The 26,744-nt window shown below is 32.9% G+C and overlaps 1 protein-coding gene across 9 annotated transcripts in view; it reads left to right on the forward strand.

The window, feature by feature from the left end:
* The window catches only part of LOC117105548 (proteoglycan 4-like), a 76,982-nt gene that overhangs the window by 46,511 nt on the left and 3,727 nt on the right, over positions 1 to 26,744 (forward strand). For 4 of the 9 annotated variants that reach the window (XM_033246717.1, XM_033246721.1, XM_033246718.1 and 1 more), the window contains 13 exons: positions 4,572 to 4,652; positions 10,165 to 10,328; positions 10,912 to 11,287; positions 13,555 to 13,668; positions 16,291 to 16,314; positions 18,344 to 18,480; positions 18,917 to 19,091; positions 19,475 to 19,885; positions 20,030 to 20,174; positions 20,455 to 20,635; positions 21,825 to 21,929; positions 22,225 to 22,281; positions 22,589 to 22,810. In XM_033246717.1, the coding sequence (XP_033102608.1) occupies positions 4,572 to 4,652; positions 10,165 to 10,328; positions 10,912 to 11,287; positions 13,555 to 13,668; positions 16,291 to 16,314; positions 18,344 to 18,480; positions 18,917 to 19,091; positions 19,475 to 19,885; positions 20,030 to 20,174; positions 20,455 to 20,635; positions 21,825 to 21,929; positions 22,225 to 22,281; positions 22,589 to 22,810 (2,192 nt within the window). Of the gene's footprint in view, positions 1 to 4,571; positions 4,653 to 10,164; positions 10,329 to 10,911; positions 11,288 to 11,930; positions 11,994 to 13,554; positions 13,669 to 16,290; positions 16,315 to 18,343; positions 18,481 to 18,916; positions 19,092 to 19,474; positions 19,886 to 20,029; positions 20,175 to 20,454; positions 20,636 to 21,824; positions 21,930 to 22,224; positions 22,282 to 22,588; positions 22,811 to 26,744 lie in introns of all 9 variants that reach the window. The other 5 variants (XM_033246722.1, XM_033246725.1, XM_033246720.1 and 2 more) reach the window with 5 other exon arrangements.

The raw sequence follows: 26,744 nt of genomic DNA on the forward strand, positions 1-26,744 counted from the left end.
ACTTACGCTTTACCCTGTCTATCTGCTTTTTGCCATGACCACATCAATCCTATTGATGTACAAGAATATTCCTAAATAGAAGCTACATACTAAATATCCATACTAAATAATATTTGGAATATAAACAAAATAAGATTTATTTTATGATAGTGTATTGAGTATGAGTATGGTAGATGAGTATTAAGTATGGTCTGAGTATTGCTTGCTCTCTGTCACTGTCATTTGTTGTTCAAGTGGTCTTGTGGGTATTGTGAGAAACTGACGATCGTAAACTACAATTTTTATGGCAAATTCTTAATATGGAACAACATCAATATCTAAGGTTACTGACCAGTTAGTGACCACATGAAATGGTCATTATTCTGTCTTACGGTGCTTATTCCTCTTCCTTCACTCTGAATTCAAGTTCCTATCGAAATTAAACATTCGTTTATTCTGATTATAAAATATGTGGTTAATTTTATTACTGTATATATTATTACATCTGATTCAGGTAAATAAAGAGGTCTTCATGCTTCTTGAAACAAATTTTAGAGAAGCCACTGGAGTTACTACTATAAAACCAGAAATGGTTCTTTATATGATACAATTTATTTTCTGTTATTTATTCCAGTTCGATTTTGAAACCACTTTGGTAGCGTATTTCATCTATTTTTAAATTACAATTACAATCTCTTGTGGATTTTTTTAAAATTTACTTTTTGTTTACCATCGCACTGAATTTATATCTTATTATTCTCCAATTTTTGTAAAAACAGTGTATTATGCTGTACTGTAATTTTTTAGCTTGATTTGTGGTTTGTCCTTAGATTACATTAATTTGCATCATCCTTTCCCCTATCATCCTTACATATCCCTTTCCATTTTCTCATTGTTTTTTATTTTTTATTTTTTAGTATTTAATGATTTTTGACATTTAATAACAACCAATTTTGTACATGCTACTTTTTATACCTAATTTCTATTTAATTAATCATATTTGGACCATTTTACCAACGTGAACTATTGATTGTACTTTTGTTGCAGTTAAAATATTCAGATTAATAGGTTTGCTATTTTTAGCTTAATAATCTACTTTGATGCTGAGAACTATACTTTAGTTTGAAGTCATTCTGGTGATATTGTACTAAAAATATTTAATATAGACTGCTTACTTCAAGTAAGCTGTCAGCTATCAATTGAGTATTTCCTGTACTCAGTATTATTATGGCTACAGACCTGCCTTGCTAAAGGTAACATAATATTTACTGGTAACTAAATCTTCCCCAAAAGCCTTTTGTAATAATGTTACCACAAAGACAACTCATAACCATGTTGTAAAAATGTGTTTCCAATAACATGTCATAAGTTAGAATGTTTATTTGTACACGAGCTGGTAATTATGTGAAAGATAACCAAGGTTAAAGATTAAAGCACTGAATATAATAATGAACTAAGCCATGGGGTATTGCGAAGTATAGCAAGTCAGCTACCTACTAAACTGTAATATTAATATTAATAACAACAAATTAATATATGGATGTAAAATGTAGATTATTCGTAATATGATACTGACTCTAACCTACATAACCTACCCAAGGTTAAGAAGAATTACATTAGATATTTAAATGTGCTCATGTACGTCGAGTGGTGCTTATAGATTGAAAACATGGAAATCACATTAAATGACATATTTAACTTAACAGTGATGAATGCATGTGTTAAGAAACAGCACGAGTAGATAAATGTGAAAGTAAATTGAAAACACCCAAGTGAATAACATGATATCTCGTTGAAACTATATTCGTCTACCGAGATGAGGATGTAAATTTGTTTAATGCCAAAAATGAGATGCACACAACCAAAAGAACTTTTAAAAAAAATTTGAGCCATAAAATAATTATAATTATTTAATTATTATAATTATAATATTTTCAGTATTTGAAAGTAATTATATATTGTTAGAATTAATAAGTACGGTGTCTACCTGGCCTTCACTTTTTTTTTTATAAGAACACATAACACTGAGGCTGAGAGTGCTCAAAAAATAAGATCAAAGTAAGACAAAATTGAGGTTGAGTTAAAATGTCCAATACGTTTTTTTACCGTAGTTCCCCGGATATAATCCCACCCCTCATGAATGCGAAATTAGCCCAATTTTTTTTTTTTTGGGGGGGGGGGGGTGTGGGATTATACCCGGGGATTCCCTTGTTTGTGTACATGAACAGAATGAAATACGATCGTTTTTCGAAGTGGCAGATGCATTTGAACGAGTGCCCTACAATTCAATGGGCTATACAAAACTATATTCTGGTGAAGAAATCAGACTTCACTCGAACATCAAAGGGAAGGGAACACCTTAATTATAGTTAGTAGGCTTCAGCGCCTAACTAAAGGCCATATCTTGGTCTTACCTCGCGCTAGGCCAGCCTTTGCCTAAACTAGCTTTTTCATGCGTAGGTTTTTTTGCCTAGCAATAACCATCCAACCAATCACCATCACCAAAACACTGCGGTGTTGACTATTTTTAGCCGGAGCTGTGGAGAAGTTTTCATGCTGTGATAATGTGAATTAATGATACAATCAACCCAGTGGGCGGGTCTCTTTAGGGACGGACTACGGTATTGTCTATTTTATTTTTTTAGCGAGCTGTTTATTTTTAGCAACAGTAAACAAGAATGAGCTTTGTATTCAACTTTACGGCGACCAATGCCTAGTTTATTCAATTAGAAGAGCTTAAATTTTGCTGAATTCGTAGCCAATTCCTTTACATTTTGTGAGCATTTGTTAAATTTACCGATCTAGCCTAGGCCTGTCTCACCCAAATTATACCCTGGGACTTCTCCCAGGGAAATGCTTGTACACAAAATTTTTGCGTGAAGTCGGGGGTGGGACTATACCCGAGGAACTACGGAATTTAGGGAAAAAAAAAACCAAGTAGCAACAGTAGGTGTGACTGTAATACAGTACAGTTTTATACTACCGTACAATAATAATTTTCTGTCTTTGAAAAGTGTGTAAAATAAGAACAAAATAAGAAAAATTTTGAGCCTAAAATTGGCCAAAAACACTGAGCCTGGGAAAAATTTTACTGGTTTATAAAAAAGAAAGTGTACCTCCTATGATTTTATTATTGCTTTGTTTTATGACTATATTGGATTTTTAAGTTTTTCCGACTACTGAATCTAGTATTTCATACAGTATTGCTGCTTCATATTGCACCTATATTGGTAATGGGTGGCTTTGTATTTGCAGAGGTACATTAGAGTATTGGTTTGTTATTGCTAGTAGTGTAAATATTTGTATCTTTTATGTTGATGATGTCATTCCAGTATACTCTCAGAGAGCCTTTGTTACAGTGAACCCTCCACAGTTAACCACCTTTGGAACCTAAATTTTGGTATAGCCTCAGGGTTTGTGTGGTCCCCAATTAAACTGAATGAAGCAGAACGTTGGGATAACCCCTTCCCCCTACAGTATTTTTCTCAAAGATGCATTGTGTGCATGCAAGCTAAATATGTACATGACCACTGGTTTTAAGATGTTATCTGAGAAGACTTGCTTTTACCAACCAATGTCTTATGCTATTAATGGTGCCCCTGCATTACCGTTCAGCCATTTGAAAAACCCATGTATATCTAAAATACATTATGGTCTTTGCCATGTATGTTATGTTTCGCTCACATTAAAAAAATTCTAGGCTTTTTAAGATGAGCTATCCAACGTTGTGCCACGTAGTTGCCTTAATATCTATGTGCTTGCTTGCTAATGGTAATGCACTGAATGTGCAAGATTTTGTTGAAACAGCTGCTACATTTTACATGTGTCTACTCACGATGGGATGTCACTATAAAACTGAATGATGAGGGCCATTGAGGGAAATCCCCTCTTTTAAACCGGGACAATTTCATTTAATTGTTAGTTTAATTAGATTATTGGTTGACCTTATAAATGTGGTGATATTAGAAAAAATTAGTTATATTTTACATGACCTGTGGATTACTGTAATGTGTTGTACAACCTACAGTAGTATTATAAGCAGGAATATAGTGCAGTATCTGTGTTTGCCTTGTTTATCTTCAGATAACGGAATACTGTAGTCATATGATTTTATAGCAACACATGACCAGAATGCTTGTCTAAGTCAATCCCAATTAATTATGTTATTTATTGAAGGCTACTGTACTGCAGGTCAAAGATATTAGTATTTAAGGAACATATTTTAAATACAACTTTTTGCAATAATATTTGAATATTATGTTACATGTTTTGCTATGATTTTTGGTTGTTATAGTACCACTTCAGTGTATATTTAATCAATATTGCCAAAACCTTTCTCTCCATGATTGTGTTACTGCTAATTTCTTTACATGAAATGCAACTGTAGAATAACATTTTAGGATATTTTCAGTTATTTTTCAAATTTAAAGAGCTGATATTATGTGACATGAACTGTATTAGTGGTAAATTCATAATCTTTTGTAACTTCTCACTATTGACTGATTTTCTTTTTTAGAGAAATACTGTAGACAGATGTCATTAAAATATTGGTTTTTTTTGCATCAACTCATGTTTAATATATTTTTTTACAGATACAGTGAATAAAGAAGATAGTACACATCCTGCAGGAGAAAAAACACCTGGTAAAGAAAATCCAAAACATAGAAGGCCTGGTAAGATGATGTTTGAAATTCTTTTCTACATTATTGAAAAAATAAATTTGCAACGCTTTATTTGCCAAGCATAAAAAGAGCAACAACATTAATAGTGTAAAGTAAACATACTGAAACAGCTTTTGAGGCATAACACTAAAAATGCAAAGTGAACATAAAAATAAATCTTATGTACAATAATATAATAATGTAGAATACACAAAAACATTCCTCTCTTTTATGCCAAGCATGAAAAGAGCAACAACATTAAAAAGCTTGTGAGGTATAGGGTTATTCCATGTCAAATCACCCAAAAAAATTTTTATGGTTTAAATGTTGGCGGCCACACCCATTTTGGCCAATTTTGCCATATTTGGGCGGGCCGTAACTTTCAAAATATTGATCCGATTTAGCTAAAATTTGAGATTTGCGCATTCGATGCCAAACCCAACATGTATGTCAATTTTCATCGAAATCGGAGTCGGTCAGGTTATTTGAAATGGAATGACCCTATAGTAATAATGTTGACTGAACATAAAAACATATCTTGCGTACAGTAGTAATATAATAATGTAGAATACACGAAAACATTCATCTCTTTTATGCCAAGCATAAAAAGAGCAACAATAAAAAAGCTTGTGAGGTATAGTAATAATGTGGAGTGAACATAAAAACATCTTATGTACAGTAACATAATAATGTAGAATACACGAAAACATTCCTCTCTTTACATGCCAAGCATAAAAAGAGCAACAACATTAAAAACCTTGTGATCTATGACTAATGATGATTAATAATGTGAAGTGAACATAAAAACATATCTTATGTACAGTAACATAACAATGTAGCATACACACAAACATTCTTCTCATTGAACAGACAGTATTATAATGTGAGGTAAAACAGCAGAAAAAATATCTATGTACATATTATAATGTATGTTTCTCTTGCAACTGGACTTACTCAACAAACCCAGCTAATTGCCGCTACCCAAAATTGCACGCTACTTCTGTGCAATAGGTAGAACTAGTGTTTCTGTATGTTTCGAATGTTTAGGTTATCACTGTCACATGGTAAATTTGACTTGCTTGTCAGTTCCGTCAAATTGCAGAAAATAAAACATTTGTCAACTGAGTAGGACTAGTGATGCTTTAGTTGCGTACGATTGCAAGAGTCCGCATGTCGCCTCAAATTGCGCATCTCCTATTCACTCTAATCGCCAGGCCTGTTGCTAAAAGCCAACTGAGTTGAAATTAGCAATATGAAATTAACATACTGTAAAACCTCGAATTGAAGCCCCTTGGGCTTAATCTTGATTAGAAGCCCATCTCAAATTGGAGGCCCTCCTTATTTTGCAAAATTAGCCTAAAACAAAAGCCCATCTCGAAGGAGCCCATGGACTTCTTTTCAAGATAGCTTAGGCTTCTTTTCATGATGGTACTGTACATGAATTTCATAAAAACAAAATAAATTTAAAAGTGGCTTGGTTTACACAGTAGTTTAGGTGATTTAATGCCAGTTAATAAATGTCATGATTCAGATTGATGTTACAGTGGCCTTATTCTTTGTTTTTAGTATAGATTTTCAAAATTTACAGCATTCATTTTGAAAAGAAGCTCCCTCTTTACTTTGCAAAAGTAGCCTCGAAAAGAAGCCCATCTCAAAAATTCAAAAATAAGCCCATCCAAAGTTTGCAAAAAAAAAAAAAAAAAAGCTCAAGGCTTCACTTCAAAAAAAAAAGAAGAAGAAGAAGCCCAGGGCTTAAATTCGAGGTTTTACCACATATGCAAGTATATCTTAAATTAACAACATGATAGAAAACTTAATGCTATGCATAGGGTGCAAACATAAATAGTTTATGTTGAAATACTATAATGTGCATTAAATGGCCTGTGAAGATTAAACACAAGACATGATACAGTAGCCTACAACAACAGTAATAATGTAAAGTACTTAATAGAAACATACCTCATTGAACAAGATTAATAATGTGAAATGGACATAGCCTAAAGAATATTAATAACATGAAGTGATGAGAGACAGAAAAAGCTTCGTAACAAGATTCTAATGTGAAATGAAGAAGATCATTATGAATAATTCTGTTTGCAATCTAGGGTCCCAAGGTGCTGGTGTATGGAGCAGTACCACTGGTTCTTTTTGCTGTCTCCTTTTTGTCTACTTTAGTTGTTTTCTCTTTGTTAGTATTAGGATATTTCTTGGTTCTAGATTTTTATTCTTCGAAGACTTTGCATTTTCAAGTGCATAGAGACTGTAATATGCGCTACAAATACAGTGGATATTAACATTACCATAAAAATGCCAACTAATATTTTAAAAATATACTATAGGAAAACAAAACTTTCAATTGCTGATATAAAATAATCACACAAGTTCAATTTCAGTTTATTATAAAGCAAAACTTGAGGGCTTCATCTCATAAGTTATTATTTATCTTAATATAGTAATTCAGATAAATTTTACAAAGTTCTTTCTTTTTTAAATTGAAAGCTAATAATAAATTAGTTTATAAACTAAATAAGAGAGACTTTCTGCAGGCAGTCTTTTAACCTGATAGTGAACCAACTAATTTAATTTCGACTTTGCGAATGAAACAGTTTAAGAGGTAGCTTACAACTATCAAGTTTAAACTATGGTACCTGTGACCTCATTAAGGCCACTCATTATGTTGATTGGATGTAATAATACACAAGAGGAGTTGTAGTGGATGGACGTTTAACGCCTTGTAATGAACAATTTATGCTGATGGCTTACATTTTTAAAATATGAGATGGACCTGTAAATAGTTAAGCTGAAATATACCTGGCCAGACTAAAAAACAAATAATTGAAGTTATGTTTTTATAATAATATTGCCCATTTCATAACCTATTTATTATATACTTTGGTTTGCACCTTCTAGTATGTAATGATAGTTTGCAAGATAATCATTTCATGTAAGTTTAAACTTCGTATTCAAATATATTCTGTACACAAATAGTAACAATAGTTTATAACCTGGTTTTTCAGTTAATTCTTAATAGTGGTTAATGGTTTATTGTTGATAAAATAAATACTAGGTAATAATAATGATGATATTTAGAATAGTATATCCTGTATTACTAAAAAAAAAACTGCACTCATATATGAAATATTCTATTTATGACCATGGTACTGTGATTGACAAATTTTGTTGAACCTTTGCAAATTGAATAAAAAGAAGTATATGTAATTGAATAAATGCACTTTTTCCTTAAACTTGTTGTGTCAAAGGGAAATAATTATTCTTGGAACACACAGCTTTTGGCTAATGATTCATTGCTGTTGGGCTGCACACAATGCCTCAAATACCTCAATTGAAATCGTTTAATTCCTTCCGACCTCCGAACATGCCATTACAACATCTAACTCACAAAGAAGGTTTAGAAGATTTCAGTGGCTTAGATACCAGAATTTAGAAAATTGTTCATCACACTTATGCACTCAAACCAAAACAGTAGATCAAATAAATGAGGCCAAGTAAGAAAGACCCAATGTTTTTCTTCGGAGAGTTTTGAAAAAAAGGAAAATTATGCCCTATTCCACAAAAGGCAGCTACCAGACATGCAAAATGTAGGCCTATTGCAGGCCGTTAAAACACTCATTGCATGCATGGATATTTAGATTCTGCATGATTTTCCTGTTTTGCCTTATGATAAGTAAAAATAAAGAAAGTGGTACAAACAAAAACATACATTGCAGGAAGAGACAAGGAACACGTTATTTTTTTAATTTGGCCTAAGGTGATATAAATCTTAGAAATACATATTTGATAACCATTGCCAGTAAAGTAAAGCATTATATTAAGCTTGGAATTATATGTTTTTACCTAGGGAAAAATAAATGAGATTGTTATGGATGATATTTTCTAATGACTCTCTTTAAGAAAGTAAATGTTTTGACGGAAATATTTGTTATGTGTTCGCAGTCGAAAGTGTGCCCAGAGGGATAGTCTTCACGTATGAGTTGATCACATGATCAGATCTGGCCTCCAATGATTCCTACAAATGATGGCTATTTATGCATTTATGAACATGTTCTGCATAATCTCTGTTAGTTCTTCTTCCTATCCAGTTGGTATACATGTTACTTTCATGATATCAGTATCTGAAAATCTTGCAAATGTTTGGAAAGATTAACATTTATTTTTATTAATTTCTACAAGTTATAAATTATCAGTAATGAAACTCTGAAAAAAAGAATGAAAAATAGATACATATGCCAAAATTTGAATTCAAACACTGTTTGAAGACTTTATGAAGCTCTGTCCAAATCGTGAAGATTTATGTGCTAAGCACTATGATTTGCCCATAGGCCCAGTCTTGTATCTAGTGTGTGCACGTCAAGGAGCACGTCCCTCAAATACTCAGTCGCCCCAAAAAATATTCATGTACATGTATAGTTAAAAATCACCTCAAATCACCTTATTTTGCGAGCTAGTGCTCTCTCACCTATCATCAAGCCCCCACTTTACCTATGCCACTTCCCCCATTTCCAGACCCTTAGATACGCTACTGCATATAGGCCTCTATGAGTAAAATAACACACCAAACTTTTTTGAGAAAATCACAGGTACTTGGAACATAAAAGTGGATAGTCAGAACTATTCGTTTTGTCATGTAATGATATTTTCGAATGTCGAAGAGGATTACGGTATTAAAATTTATTATTGTACCACAAAGAGAGTATGTCTCTAAAAAGTGACACCATTACAATTTCAAAACATTTTTTTAAATAAATTGATTTTTACTGAACTGAAATAGGAAATGTAGTCATGATTTTTGGGGAAACAGAATGTGGAGTGTCCAATGTCCGAAATAGGTATTATGGGAAAGTAAGGTGATATGTGCCATTATATTTATTAACACCAATTTTAACAGGAAGGACTTCAAAATAAAGCACATATGTTGGGACAGAGCATCTCTATTCATTTCATATAAATAGTTTCAAATAAAAAAAATGGATTATAAATTAAATGATTTTCCTGACCGTGGTACATCCTTCACTAAAAACATTGAAATGGAACATTCTAGACAAGTCAGCACAGATCTCATTTGCAAAACGAATGAGCATGCGTGGCAGAAAACAAGGCAATATTTTGTGGACATGTTTACGAACAGGATCTACGTGGATTGCTTGTTATTGCAATTAAGCTTACAGTAGTCTAAATTGTTAATTGCAAAAGCTATACAACAAGGTATATTTTTACAAGTACTGTATTGTCGAATACTAATGGACATAATAATATTGTTCATTAAACATATTGTAATTTATTAATGTTTTCAATGTTTGTTACATGATGTATTATTGGCAGTTTATTTACATATATGTTATTTTATATTTGATTTTTTTTTTAAAGAATTACATACAGTTAGGATTATACCTACTGTTCATTCTCTTCAAAGGATTTCAATCATTCATATTAATTATTTAGAGTAATTATTTCTATTTTGACAAATAGAAAGTATGCTTAATGTTTTGAAATGTTTATTTTACAGTTATAGATGCCTCCAAATTGAAGGACAAGTCTGATCGTCAAAAAAAGTACAGAAACAAGCAATTAGAACTACAAAAGAAATCAATTGATCAACAGAAACAAACTAAAGAACAGAAAAGGCAGGCAGTAGAAGAACGTAGAAAGAAACAAGACGAAGAGAAAAAGGTTAGGCAACTAAATACTTATTAATATATTATATACCTAACCTTGGGGAATAATGATTATAATATTTCATATTGTACAAATGCTGAAAGTCCTTGAGTAAAAATACAGTGAAGCATGGTAGAGTAACAATGTTGTAATAATAAATTGAGTATTGAAGAATAATTCCCTAGCTTTAATTATGTCCACTAACAGTGGTGGAGCCAACATTTCCCTCACGGCCTAAGCTGTCTGATAGGGAAGTCTGAAAATATCTGGTGTGGTCAGGGAGAGAAACCTTGTTGGGTGTAAACAGCTAATTATCCGGTCACGTAAACCTGAGAATTTTGGGCCATTTTAACATGTTTGTAGCTAACCGGCTTTGGCTCTGTCCCTCGTGGTGCTGCCAATGCCCATGGATATCTTAATTTGTAAGCTAGACAGTAAGGCATTTAATTTAAGCAAGTGGTTTGAGGTCTGTCGTCATAGAATGTGAACACAAAAACCTATCGCTTAATTCTTTTTACATACCATACTTTGAATCTCTCATTTTCATGCAAATGTACTAATATTTTGTTGTTTTCACTTGATTTTGTCTCTTCTATAGGTATACCGGGAGTCTATAGTACGTCGTTCCATTGAAAGGTCTCAGAGTGCTGGAAGTCGTGAGAAAAGGCGGTCTTGGGACCCAGCTAAGCAGATTCCAGCGAGTGAGCCACCTAGAGGCCGCAGCATGGAACGTTTAAATGATACTCCGAATGAAATGGTACCTGCCGGTATCGGAGTCAATAAAAGGCTGTCTTCTTCCGTGTCAACACTATGGAACCCAGTGCAACTAGTACGACTAGGACCTAATCAAGACGACTGGTTCGAAGTTCACACGCCACGACCAAAGGCACTACGGAGCCCATCACCAGGCATCGATGATCCTAATTCTAGCACGTACACCCCTCGTCATCATTCGTCATCCCCTAATCTTGCATGTAAGCTTTCACTAACAACAGTTATAAGTAGAACTGCATTACTACTCTTAACTAGCAGGATATTGCCATAGGGCAGAGGTACATAGACATTTAAATTCTAATAACGAGAGGCATTATTACACATTAGATGTGCGATTAGTAGTTGTTAGAGAGTTGCATTTGCATTTATATCTGGTGCTATAGAAGTCTTTGCTATGTTATATTTTATTATTATTATTGATATCATTATTCTTAAAATAGTGTAATAGACAAAAGTTCATTACTAGTCTGTATATTTCTATCATTATTAGTGATGTTTATCTTTTTTTGATTCAGGGATATTTTTATATTTTTAACCCATAGGTTTAGCTTATTTTTAAATGAATAAAATTTGGATACTGTAGAAATTATTGTCAGTCTTAAAATCAGTTGTAGGCTAGATACTTCCCATTTTTGTGTTTATTGAAATTGGAAAGAGGCTTCACAAACCTCTTATTATTACTATTACTATTTCACTAATTTAAATTTTTTTTAAGCATGGCCAAACCTGACAACTTTACTTGATTTCAACTCCATTCCTTATGTTATTCTTATTGATTTTAAGTTTCTTTACTCATTTATTTTCAGTTTTTGTTAAGTTTTCTTTTCCTCATTTTCCTTCTAGTAAATACATCGTGGGTGAGAAGTACCCTAGAAGCCTTGATTGAGCTCCCTCCTCATGTTCAAGGTTCCTCCTAAGTTGTCATCTCTTTCAATATTCATATTACTTGTCGCTTTTCCTTATCTATTACTTAGTTCTTTCATTATTAATTATCCCTTTTTCTTATGTCTTGTTTCAAGGCCTTTTCTAGCTGTATTTATTCTTTCCATATATTTTCATTCATAATTTTTACTCAACAAATTTGTGCTTCCATTTCTTTCTGTAGATTCATTCTTTCAAATTTATTTTCATCTTTCCAACCTTCATTTTTTGTGACTGTTAGTAGCGTTATTTGCTTTTTTTGTATTTGTAAGCTGTAGACTTATACTGCTTGTTAGGTATTTGTGAGCTAGTGTAGTTCAGGTAATTTATTTGAACATTTGAAGGCAAGTATTATTAATGTTATTTCTATGCAAGTTATTTTGAACTAGATTATTGTATTCACAATGGGTAATCATTCCCAGTAGATATATCATACACCACATCTGTTCAGTTTGTCTGTTTCAGCACTATTGTGGTCTTCATCAACCAACTTAGCTTTTCTTTTTTTTTAAATAAAACAATGTAGCCAAGTAGGTATATAAGGGATAGTTTAAATAATGTCTTTAGATTATATGCTTTTTTTTTTTTAAATAATAATAATAGGTACATTTTTAGTATTATGATTAGTAGCATTCATATTTATTATCATTATTTTACTATTATTTTTGGAGCTTAGTCATAATGTATCTATTTTTCTATCATTATTTTTAAATGAAATTATATTAGTTTGCAATTACAATAGTGCTTTTAGACATCTTACTCATTGTTATTATTAGTCTAAAGTTGATTTACTTTCCTCAACTTAACTGTAAGTCTCATATTTTTATAATCCATTTAAATTGAATGTTTTCTTTCATTATCACATTCAATATTTTTTAGACTCTTATTAGCATGCAATTATTAATTTGATGATGTATACATTGATGTTTGATATTACATATATACTATATACTTATCAGCTTACTTTCATATTAATTTAATTTTAGTTTCATTTGATTTTGAATTTTTTTATGCATCCTAACCCTGTTTTGCTTTTTATGTTTGAACATCTACATATAAACTGTGTTTGTGTCAGTTTTGTATGATTGTAACACCTAATCATACCAAGAGAATAGTGTCCCATATCAAATAATTCTTACAAATTATATACCAATTCTGGTTTATTTTTTTCTCCATGCCCAAAGTTTAATATAACAAGACTATTAATTTTTAAGTATACTTGCTAATATATGTGTAAAGAAAAAAAAAAGAAGCATAATCCCCATTTTAACTAATTAAAAAAAAAAAATCAACCCATTTTATTCATTTTTCTACACATTAACATGATTACAGTTTCAAAGAATTGATATTTTAATTATTAAAATAAGTGCTAAATTTCAGACTTTGTGTCTTTATCCCCAGTCAGGAAAAAAAATATTTATATTAATTTTGTGCTGCAATATTTTATATGATAAACATAGTGGGCAACTCAAGAAAACAAATTCTAAAAAGTCTGTTGAGGTTTGGTTTGTACACACAACTAAAATTTGTTCACTGTCGTTAACAGTTTTTGAAAGTGCAGAGTACTTGGAGAATGAGTTTTGTGAGGAGGACCAGACAGGATCTAATCCCCAGAAACACAGATATGCCGCCAGCACGGCCAGCAGTCGTAGCCGAATCTGTAAATTTTGTTGGATTTCTAAATGAATTGACGTGTTCTTCCCTTTGCTCACCTGTCTTTCTCACCTGCAGTAGGGCCTCTTGGTCTGCATACTTGCTTACAGTGAACACTTGCTCCCTGATAACACCACACTATATCTAATAACTCCTACATCTGTCGTATTCAAATACTTTACCACCAAAAAAAAAAACAACTTGTAAAACAAGACAAGGTGATCACAAAATTGAACAAATTCCAAACAAAAACTTCAGTCTTTAGGAACAGATAAAAGAATGTTATTAGTTAGTAAATTTGATTAGAGCATTCTTAAACGTTCTGCACCATATTTTTTCTACCTTTTGCTTATTCCTTTGTGGCAAGCAGCGTTATTTATGAAAAGACATGCGGGTGGAAATTGTAAAAATATTCCGTAAATAATTGATCTTATTTCATAAATTAGCCCATATGATTTAAAAAAAATACCAAGACAAAAATACTTATTTAATAATTCTTGTTTAAATTTTGTTGTGGCTGTGATCAGAATTGAAATCAGAGAGACTATATTTTTAATTTTCCTTTGGAAGATATGTTTTGGTTTACTATATTATGTGCAAAAACATACATTGACAACCATCAGTCCCGTAAATTACCATATGCCAGTTCAAGAATGCACATTTATATAGATGAGGACACCTGAATTGATTCTATCCTTTGTGTGCAGCTAAACTTTCTGTAAAATTTCATATATTGCCATAGATTATTAAAATAGTTAATTAGTTGTTTTAATTTTTTAGCAAATATATTTTAACTGTTGTTATACATAAGTAGTAAACAGACTCATCTACAACTAACCATCTATATAATTGTTAACATCGTTAGTATAATATGATAATAATATTAATAATAATAATATTATTATTTATTTTAATTTTTTAATTTGAAACTTAAAATGCCCAGGATACATTTTCAGGCTGGTGTTAAAACCTGTTTTAACAATGGTCTAGAACAATAAAATACATGCAATTATGTAACTAATGTTGAAATGATACAAAGTTTGATATCAGCCAGAATATGGAAATTGAATTTCTTTATCTTTCCCATAAATTGAGATCTCTCAAATTTAGGATTCCAAGTTTTTTAGAAATTCTTTCTTCTGTTTGTTATTTGGTATTGGGTTCCCTTCCATATTGCTTTTCCCTTGTTTGTTAACTGTCCTATTCTTCAGAATTGGGTTCCCTTCCTTGGTAATAGGTTTTACAGTACTGTTCCAAAAACCCATCTTTTGCTTTATAAGACATTTTGTAGGCATTAACTTGATGTCTTCATTCACAGGATTATGCTTTTATTTGTAAACATTAAACTTAATTTTAAAATGTTTGGCTTCTCTATTGGGTCTTTCTTCCTAGCTTTAGACTTTAGTCCAAATAGGATTTCCTCTGCAAAGGATTGTGGGATATTGTTGAATGCTATAGTAATCTTGATGCATGGCAAGCTTTTTCAGAGGGGTGTACGTTATGTATCGTTTCCGTTAATTGTTATATCAAATGTTAATAGAACATGTATTGACATATGAATTGGAAGAACTCTGGTACATGGGTTTTTAACTATAAATTTTAATATAGATTATTAATCCTCTTTTAATTGTATTTAGAAATTTTATTAAAAATCTTTTCCCCAATAACTTTAAATTGTTTTAAAATTATAAATACACTATTAAATTTGTGGGTACCTCAAATATTCAGCCATTTTTTTAGATTGCTTTTCATAATTTACTATAAATTGCCGTAGATTTATTATGGGTTTATAGTGGACTATGAATTCACTGCTAACACATAGCTGTAGCATAGTATTCCCTATACCAGATTTTGTCCAAATAACATTTTACTGAGTACTTGTTGGATCAACAGTTGCTTGGTCTGTGATCCATAGCAAAGGTACAGTTGCATGCTGTGATGTGCGAGTGACAAATGCCTGCATTTTAATATATGGATCATAGGTTTGGCAACTGATTCCTCATTAATCCCCACCTAAAAGGAAAAAGCAACAACAAAATTTGCTCCGCTTAAAATAACGAACAAAATCCTAAATTCTGTAAAAAAAATCTAAACATCATTTGAATTAGATAGTATAATACATTCAATATTTCGACATTAATTATGTCATCATCAGGAATGATGATGAAAGCCTTTCATTTGAATTAATTTTAGAAGTAATATCATAACTAATTTTTAAAATACAATTTTATATCATGGATCGACACTGTGAACTAGGTGTCAGTTGATTTATTAAAATATAAAATTAATTTTTGTCATCTGAATCTAAACTGAATAATTTGCCATATTAAGGCACAATTAAAACCTTAAGATGAATATATCCATCTCATAGAAATATAATTCAAACATATTTCGAATAAAGCCTTTCATTATTATTCTCCCCTGTAGGCTTTTGATGAGAATTTTGAATACCGGTTCATTGTCTACATTTTTTAAGTGGGTCACACACTTTTTAATTCCTATGCAGCATTCAGCCGCATTTGCATAATTCTAAAATGTACATAACTTGTTTTTTAATAGTGTCCAAATCGTATATATTACTCAAATATTTTCCAATGAATAAATTTTAATGGTTTGTTTTGATCAATAGATGCCACTAGGAGGCGTTATAGGGGTGAGTTTCTCTCGTTGACATCATTATAACCCAGTTATATTGTATCGTCATAGAGCCAGTAATGTCTCGTCACCCAACTTTCTGTCTAGTCATATAACACAGTGCTGTGTATTGTCACTTTATTGTCTAGTTTGTTGCTGTTAGTGTCATCTTAGGAAGGGTGGAACACCATTCTAAGCCTGCCTTCTGTCTTTGTCACTGTCCTTTTCTCTCAGTAAATTACATAAACATCTCATCTTTTTCTGCCTAGTATGATCAAGTGGAGTTTGATCAATTACTCTTTTACATATTATAGATATAGATTTTTTAACTGATATTTTATTGCTACATACACAATGCACCCTTCAATTCGAGACCCTCTCTAATTCGAGACCACTTTTTTCAAGAACCAAATAACATTTACACTAAGTAGAAACTGAACCCTGAGACCACCTTAACTGGTCTCGAATTGATTATGGGTTCACAATTTTAAGAACTTCATTTTATTACAGATGAGAGGTGATACAACTTGTAATAATTTAATCATTTTTTAAATAAATTTATTGTAATAATGTAAAACCTACTGATTTGCTTATTGCTCATTTAATAATTTTATAATTAAATACAGAATGCAGTATAACATACCAAAATATAATTTGTAATATAATGAATAATATAGTGTAAGAGTGATTATAATTATATAATATAGTATAATGAAAATTTAATTATAGATTCATGAAGTATAATATACGGATAATATACATGTGAAGAAACTTTGGTAATGATTATGTAATATTATAACTATAATATATATTATTGAGTAATAGTAATACTATTAAAGGTTGTATGTTTCCTCTAGTCTGGAACATTCATCTGTAACTGAATGGAAATATTTTGAAATGTTAAGTATGTTGAGGTCCTCCTAAGGTATTATTTAATGGCGTGTGATATATGGTAACCTATAAAGGATTTAATGCTGTAATGGAAATTTTCTTAGTAATTATATATTACGATAACAGTCTAACAATTAAAATAATAATTTTTAATAATGAAAAATAATGTTAACTTTGATAATCTTCATAATAATGAAAATAAAACTACACTTATTATTTTTCTTTTCTAATCAAACTATTTATCATTAATACTACAATCGGAGATCCATATGAGTATCTTATTTGTTATTGATTATTATAATGATAATATATTAATGATGTTGCCAATACATTAAGCAACCTAATTTCACCTTGTGACTAATAAAGTTTCTCTTATAATGATAATAACAATAATAGAGAATAATAATAAAAACAATAATGAAAATAAATAGTTTACAATGATATTGTTGGTGGTGTTGACATTTTATGAATAAAGGTATGAGAATAATTTATTCATAATTGACCTTTTAATAATTTAGAATGCAAAATTTCTAGACTTCCTTTAAATTATGAAATCAAATACTGTATTTTCATAATAGTAAACAGAACCTAACAAATGTGCTATTTCCATCGCATTTTAAGCTGATGATCAGCTCATGAAAATCTTGTGAAGCACAATGTCAAGGGGCACTTTACCTTATATGCAACATAATTAAAACCTATTTATTATTGTAGTTTTAGATTTCACACCCAGCATCAGCAATTTTTATCATCAACAGATCATTTCAGCTTTGTTTTGTTTATTTTAGCAGAAATCTGTTTCTGCTTAATGCAAGATGTTTCACTGCTTAATTTACTGTTACTTCTTGTAGTCTTGTATTTTTTATTCCTAATGCATGTCAAATTTTTAAGCATCCAAATTTTCTGCTTTTTCAGACTTTTGAATCTTATTGTATTGTGTTTATCCCCAATGCATTACTTCATACCTATTTAGAGACCACCCATATCTTTAGTTGTAATTTACTGTTTTGTTTTGTTACTTGTTCTCTCATTTTTGTCTGTTTATTTTTAGTTAACAGTGATTTTTTTTTTATTAGAATATATATATAATTATGTTTTTTCTTTAATACTTAAAAAAAAAAATGTTAAAAATCCCCTAATTTTCTTTATTTTTGTAGCTACAACTTCCCAAAACAAATCATCACCTAGCACACCCATACGGAGGACTCCAACTCCAGGGAGTCGTGGAAGAAGCACAGAGAGGAAGACAACTGCTCCAGTGCAACCAGCCTCAACAAGTGAAACACCAGCTAAGGTATTGCATTAACTTTTAATATTCAAATGATAAATTATTATATAGTATATTAAATTTTATGTATGTATTCTTCTTGAGATCTTAATAAATAAAGTATATACAGCTTGCTGTTTTTTAACTTGTATACCCAACTGTCCAAAAAATAAGTCAGATTAATACCACATAGAAAACAAATGTAAAGTTTGTAATGTAGAAGAACATATTTCCAGGCTCTGTGAAGCGTCTTTTTTTCTGAGATGATCATTCACACACGACTAGTTACCTTTTATACGAGTGTGCAAATTTGAAACGAATGCCATCTTCAGATTTGTGTTCACCCCAGATATGGCAATTTCTTTTGTGCCAGGCATGAACACATTTGCTTCAATGTTACTACTGTATAATCGTTTTAACATAATCATTAGTTTGCACTATATATTTCTTCCATTATTTTCAGACTCAAAGACCAGCTTCTCCTAAGGGGTTCCGAGCACCTTCTCCAAAGCCATCACCAGGCACACCAACTAGTTCTAGTAATTCCAGTATGCATGTTAGACAACCGTCACTACGGTTAAAGAATAAGACAACTGTAGATGCTAAGAGCCCAACAGATAAAACTAGTAAAACACCAGGTAAGTAAATGCATTAAAATCAGCATTATATTTATACACTTGTAACAATGATAATCCAGCCAACGAAAGTGGTCATTTGATATATAACCATGTCTTATTATGGAGCTTGGAGAATGGAGAGCTGATGATTCACAACCTTTTATGCTTTATAAAGTTACTTTATGAGGTTTAAGGAATATAGCTATTCATTTTTGACTGTTGATGTTCTAAACCCAAGTTTTTTTTTTGTAATGCTTGCGGAGTAGAGTTGGAAATAATTGTGATGAAATCTAAAGAAAACTTTAGATTAGAAGTTTATTTGATCAAATAGCTCTCGCTTTTATCTTCGAATCACACATTTGTTTATTCTGAAATGGTATTTTTGATATATTTTGTTTCTTCAGTTTCCAAATCAAGCCAACCTCCTCCAATTAAGAAGGCTTTGACTCCTGCCAAATCTTCTCCAACAAGAACTCCTAGAACCCCAAGTACTAACAACAAAACTGTGGCAGCTAGTAAAACACCAGCAGCTAGTAGAACACCTGCTGCTAGTAAAACACCAACTACTACTACTACACGGACATCAGCAGGCAGTAGAACTCCAACATCAACAAAGACGCCAACATCCAAGCCCCCGGCAGCCAATAAAACACCAACTGCTAAACCAGCAGCAGCAAAATCGCCAACTGTACCTAAAGCAACACCAATAACTAAAGCAACCCCAACCCCAAAAGAGACACCCAAGGCTCCATCTCCAACAAAAGAAGAAGCACCTAAACCTGATGTGCCACAAGTTACAGAGCCAGAAAAGAAAAGTATGTCAAAGACCAATAACAATTGTTTAAATATTATGTATTTTATGACTCTATATTCCTCCATACTGTATATCACTCATTGTAAACATTTCATTTCTTCAAAATCAATTAATTATGATCTAACTTATTGATGATTTTGTTTAGGTTCAGATTCTGAGACAAGTAGCCCACCACCTGAGTTGTCAGCTGAAGAGAGAGCCAAGCAGGCTTTGGCAGAGAAGAGGCGACAGATGCGAGAGAAAGCTGAAAGAGAAGCTGAGCTTCAAAGGCTACAAAAAGAACAAGAGGAGTATGTTTTATCAATTTCTGATATTTAGAACATTTTCAGATTTTGGTGCAACCATTTGATACAATTGAATTTGTGGTTGAAAATTTAACATGTAAGGTAGAGCTTCCTGGTCATTCTACCAAATCTGAAGGGGATCTCAAAGGTTTACATGTGATCTACTGAGAACATGGTCTGCCTGGCATTAAAATTCAAGGAATTTTAAGGTTTAGACAAAAAATCCACAGATAATGTAAATTAATCTAAATTTTAATTAATCACCTCCTTGTACTCATTCATGTAGGAAAGAAGAGGAAGAACGTCTACGAAGGGAGGAGGAAGAACGAATAAGAGAGGAAGAGGAGGAACAAAGATTGGCAGAAGAATATAGGAAGGCAGAGGAAGAGAGGTTACAAAAGGCAATAGAAGAGCAGCAAAGAAAAGAGGAAGAAGAAAGACTACGAGCAGAAGAAGAAGAAAAGAAGGTACAAATTTGTATTTTGTTCATTAAAGAACCTTTAATATATGTTATAAAGTCAATTGTGACGTCATCACTGCAACTCCCAATGTTATTTGCCTATCCCCCACAGTCCACTAATTTTTCAATTAGTGGACGCTTGGCTTGATTTTTTTTAGGTTCGTGTGCAAAAAAAATTCCTCATTTTTCTTTCGTCTCAGCGAAGATATCGCGCACCGCAATGAAAATTGAATTGTAATTGAAAACTTTCATAAAACAAGGTTAATTAGAACCTGAAGAAAGCTACTTTAAATTCAATATCAAGTATGAACAATTAAGCAATTCCTTAAATCAATGAACCCTAATAAACTAAACAAACGAATATTCTAGACCTATTTTAAAGACTCAAGGAACGACATTAGATGTAGGCCTACGGCCAGGCTGGAGGCAGCCGAGGCTTCCTCCTCTAGTAGTACTACTAGCCTAGCCCAGGCCATAGCCTAGCGTAGTTATGAAATCATCCCACAATTTTAACCTGTCTGCACCGACCAAAAAATTAGTGACAGTGACTGTATTCTCTCTCGAATGCTTTAAAAAATGTTTATTTCTTTGAAAAATGTGAAACATTACAAACTAGTTCTTCTAACACAATGCAAATTACAAAATAGTTATTCACCGTATCCGTACTGTGCTGTAGTTAAACGCGTACTGCAGGAGCACAACAGCATACGCACCGCTAAAATGATTGTAAAATAATACGCACACAGTATACTGATCATATCACTATAGCAACCGATGACTGCTACAACATTTGGTTATCACAACTAACCTTAAAAGATGGTGATTGACTTATAAAGCAATTAGTAGAGCATGCATCGTACACTAGCGGACAATTATTATACTTAGGTTAGATTTAATGCATTCACAAATTTCCTTCGGGCCTAGCAGGCCCTCAGGAAATTTTTCAAGCATTAAATCTAACCTTTGTATAATAATTTTCCTATAGTGTACTATGCGGAGCTCTATTAATTGCTTATTATTGGCATCACATATTTTCTAGCCTTATGCATCTTTTTACTATTTCATAATTTGATAGTCTTTTCCATCTTAATAAGAATTTGATTTTCTTCTAGAATTTTTATGGAGAGTTGTAAGACAAATTTTGGAGTTTGCAGGATTTTAACCCATGAATAATATTAATTTACCCTTGATTTTAGAGAGAGGAGGAAGAACGAATAAAAGCAGAAGAAAAGAAGAAAAGGGAGGAAGAATTAAATGAAAAATTAAAGAAAGAAGAGGAAGCACGAGATGCAAGGAAGAAGGTAATTTTTATGCTTATTTTATTGGGGGTTTTTTCCTCTATCATTGTTATGGTAGCTATATATTAAGTGATAACACTTAATGAATACTATTCTTCTATTAAATTAAAAAATTGTAGAGCTCCCTACTAATGAATTCAGCTTAGATATTAGCCTTGGATGCATTTACTTCTGCTAAGGCAATTTTATGTGTGTTTGATAGCTCATCTGAACTCACTTGTGTGCAGCAGGCTTTAGTTTGTGGAGTCCTATTGATATATGCAGTATTTTATATCATGTCATTATCTTTGAATCATAGCGTGTAGATGAAATTATGAAGAGAGCAAGAAGAAGCACTCCAGCTGTCAAAAATGATGTAAGTTTTTTTGAATATGCCTCAAACTTAAACACTAAATCTGATAATTGAAAGACCATGCTTTACTTCTCTGTCACTTGCTGATAGTAGAATAAACTTGAGTGATACTTTATGCCTTTCTTCGTAGGATTTTGTTTTGATTCTTTTGAATATTGAAATTTCATTCTCAAAATGAAGTTCTTTATTATTAAACTACTGTACTACTACTTATTGTATAATTAATTGATGTGTTTTGTTTGATTCCTGTACATTATAGTATAATGATATTTGATCACATATTTTAATTGGTTATTTATACTTTTTATAGGATGAACGTGACAACAGAGATGAGGATAAAGACATCGATACTAAAGCAGAAAAAGAAAATGGTATTGAGGGCAGTATATACAACAATGATAATGACAAATATAGGAATTGTTTTGGAAATGGATCAACAGTAGCCAGCCATGAAACTCTGTCAGGTGAGATGGAACAAGACATGGAAGCCGTGCAGGAGGGAGTGATGGGAGAGGATGACACAGCTTATGGGGTACGGGAAAGTCCTGATGTGGTACCAGAGGGGGGTTACCTTGAGGGATTTCCTAAAGAGAATGAAAGTGAGGGGGAAAATGAGAATACCAAGTCTGGTGAACAGTTGTATGAGAAAGCTGTGACAGAAGAAGTAGGTGAGAAAGATGATGTTGTGTTGGCATCCAAAATAAAGGATGATAGTTGTGAGTTTGAAGACCAGGAGGAAGCTTTGATTGGTGAGACTAAACAGCCAGTGAAGTTTGCTGAGATAGTAGCAACGCCTTCTTACCCAGTAGAAAGTGAGGTACTAACATCTGAGAAAGAGGAAGTTGGTGTTGAGGCTGTGTTGACTTCTGATAATAAAGAGGCCTTAGGAGATCTCCTTGGTGAGTTTGAGAGTGACAGTGCCGATGGTAATGTTTTCAGTACACCAAAACTAGAGAGTAATGTAGAATTTGACCTCTTAGGGACAGATGTTGACAAAGGTCTAGGTAGTGAAAATGATGGAAGTAGTGTTGATGTTTTTGTAGAGGATTTAAATCAGTATGATAGTTTGAAACACCCTAAGCTTGCTTTTTGCCACCAAGAAAGTGATGTGACTGAAGATGATGATTCAACTGCAGCTCAGGCTGGAGATATTGACACTTCAGCGGGTGAAGCTGATCCTTCAGTTGGTGATATTGACATCTCAGCTAGTGATGTTGACCTTTCAGCTGGTGATGTTGATATCAGACACCCTTGTGATCTTGACACAGCTGGTTTTGATACTAAGTCCAACTTTGAGGACTTTACATCAGATGATAGAGTGGCAATTCACCATGATTCTCACGGTCTCCAAGATATCCATGAGGAAGGGTCTGAAGAAGATGAAGAAAACAGTGATGTTAAAAATGAAGCTGGTGAAAATGAGAATGTTGAAAGTGATTTACTAGAGTCATGCTCATCTGATAGGTTTATTGTCATTGATGAAAAATCTCTACAAGAGGGTGATTTGAATTCTGGTGATGAATTGGTTGAGGAAGAGGAGGAAGATCTTCCTCAAGATGATGACCATGTAATCCCTGTTGTTGAAACTAGTTCTCATGATAAACTAGTTGATGATGCAGAGGTGGGAACCTCTGAAAATGAGAAGGTTGTGGAGGTATCAAAAGATGTAGGCACAATCCCAGAAATCACCTTAGATGAGGTAGAATATGTCCATCAAAATAGCTCAGGTGATGAAGAAAATGAAGATGATAGAAAAGAGGAGGATCAATATAGAGGAGGCGACAGTGAGGATGAAGGTATAGTTGAAGAAACTTCAAACACTATTGCACATGAGGAAAAAGTTGAAAGGGATGAAGAGAAAGTTAGTGAGGAGGAAGATGTTGGTGATTATGATGCTAAATTAGAAAGTACCTTTGATATAACTGGCCATTCACATTTTGATGATAGTCACAAAGATGAACCTGAAACTATAAATGTGGAGGAGAATGATGAAGTAGTTGAGGGTTCAGTAAGAAATGATTATGGTAAGGAAGATGAATTAGTAGAGAGTCCACACTCAAGCCTTGAGAATCCCATTGAAGAACGTAATACTACTAAGAGAGTTGAGGATGATTCTGAAGAACATGGTAGTCCAAGACTGGATGATTTAGGTGTCACTACTCACCCTCATGTTGAGGACTATACCACACCTGAGGAGTCAGGTATTGTGGAAACAGAAGGGGTCGGTAATATTGAAGACCCAAGTAGTATGCATAGGGATGATATTGATTCACATTCAAGCTCTGATGAGGGAGATCGTGGTAATGTAGATTATCTAGCTCGTGATAGGGTGGTGAGCCAGAGCTCTGAAGATAAAGAGAGAGAAGATTCTTCTAGCAGTAGTAGTAGTTCAGATAGTGAGAATGAATCTAGCAAAAAGGATAGGAAAGTGAAGGTTGAGGAGAATGTTTTCCATGTAGACGCAGGTAATCTTGGATATCTTGGAGATGAAGAACGTGCTCAAAGCAGCAGTCCTGACATTGCTTCCCGTAGTCCAAGGGTAGATGATGCTGAAAAATTAGAATTTCATAGCAGTGCCTCCGAAGGTGAGGATGCAAAAGATACTAATGATTCCTTTCCTGAAGTTTCAAGTCTGAATGCAACCAGGGGAAGTCCAATTGGGGATATAACTATGTTAGGAGTCCAAACCCCAGAAGGTGTATTGGAAGAGCCTGGTAGAGTTGAGAGTGAAGATGAGAAAGATGATGTCATTGATGGAGATGCAGTTCCAGAGGAGTCACCTGAATTGGATACAAGTGAAGAAATTGAGAGTGGTGAGCCTAGTAGTAGTCTTGAGGCATCTGGAGAGATCTTACTAGACACTGATAGTAGTGTAGCTGATGTCAAGCCCCAGTTTGAGGATGAGCAAACTCCTGATGAGGCAGAACAGTTGTCAGATGATGAGAGTTCATCAGACAGTGTGCCTGCAACAATGAGAGTTGATGATGAATGTGTTGAAAGAGAGGATGTTGGTTGTTCGAATGCTGAAATTGGGGAGGATGGTACAAGTTCTCAAGAAATCCTTTTGTCAAACCAACACCCCTCTGGGGAAGACCACAATGGGAATTATAGTAGTGAGGATGAGGATGATGTAGATAGTGTTAAAGCAGCAGAGGAGCATGATGACAGGGAGGAAAATGGAATGGATATGGGTGGGCGGGAACTAACCTCATCCCCATCAACTAACTCCACCTCATCTTCTGAGGGCAGCTATACAGCTAATCCTGTTGACTACCATAAAAATGATGACTTAATACATGCCATTGATTCACCAAATACACTTCATGATCAACAACATTCTGTCAAACACATTGGAGTGCATCAGGATGTATATCCTGGCAAGGAATCCAGCATTGTATTGGATGCTGTCAGAGAGGATGATGATGGCTTGAATGGCAAATCAGCGCAGACTGACGAAGAAGATGTGTCTGTCAGCACTGAATTGTAAACATCATTGCCATAGAAACACATCAGGTACTTCCATGTAACATACCTCAACACTGCCCTCGTCTGTTTCTCTTGCTTGAAAGTCTGGTTGTAGTAGCTTTCAGTTTTCTCTTTTTTTTTTATAAATTTGTGAGTGAATTTTTGTGCATTCACAACCCATCTAGTGACATTCTTTCTTTATGATTTTGTGCCACGCTTTCTCCACTGAACACATTTGCAGTTTTGTGTGTGAACCAAATTTGCTTTATTTTGCATAAGTTCTTTGTTTTCTTCATCTACCTTTTGAAAAGAATAAGTAATGTATATGAATATATTGGAGACTTGAATTGCTTAATTCATTAGCTCCAATCTTGAATGTCCAGATCTGAAATTTGATTTCTTATGTTGAACCAGATGTTGTAAAGATATTATATATATGAGACATTTGGAATGTTGTTAATACAATAGTTATGTAGTTTTTGCTCTATTGTGATCATTGATTGTTAGATGTTTTTTTAATTTACTGTTTCTGTATTTTTTGAGGATTTTTTGAAAATGTAGTCTAGCACCTGTCTTGGTTTAAATATAATTTGCTCTACGTTTTTGTGTTTTTTTTTCAGACTTTTGTCTTATTTTTTTTATAGGCCATTCATAGATATGTTTTCATTGTTTAAGGCATTTGATTTCTTCTATTTTGCATTACATTTAATGTTTTGATTTTCTATTTCTCTATTTTAAAAATTCTGTTGCTTAAAATTTCTTTCTCATCTAGCCTTAAGGGTGGTGTTGTTTACCAGTGCTGTGTCCACTCCTGAAAATTATGTGATGGTGATCACTACATACATACACAACATACTTACATGACTTCACCTATGACTTCATACAAACATAGTACAGTAAACAGCATTATCAGTCAGTCAGTCAATTAAGCCTGCCCTCAGGATTTTTACCTAATTTGCATGATATGCATGATTGCTTTTTTCAGATTTTGGGCTGAAATG

The sequence above is a fragment of the Anneissia japonica genome, unplaced genomic scaffold (assembly GCF_011630105.1).
Source record: "Anneissia japonica isolate Jap-2015-1 unplaced genomic scaffold, ASM1163010v1 scaffold287598_len761594_cov195, whole genome shotgun sequence".
NCBI classification, from domain to species: Eukaryota; Metazoa; Echinodermata; class Crinoidea; order Comatulida; family Comatulidae; genus Anneissia; species Anneissia japonica.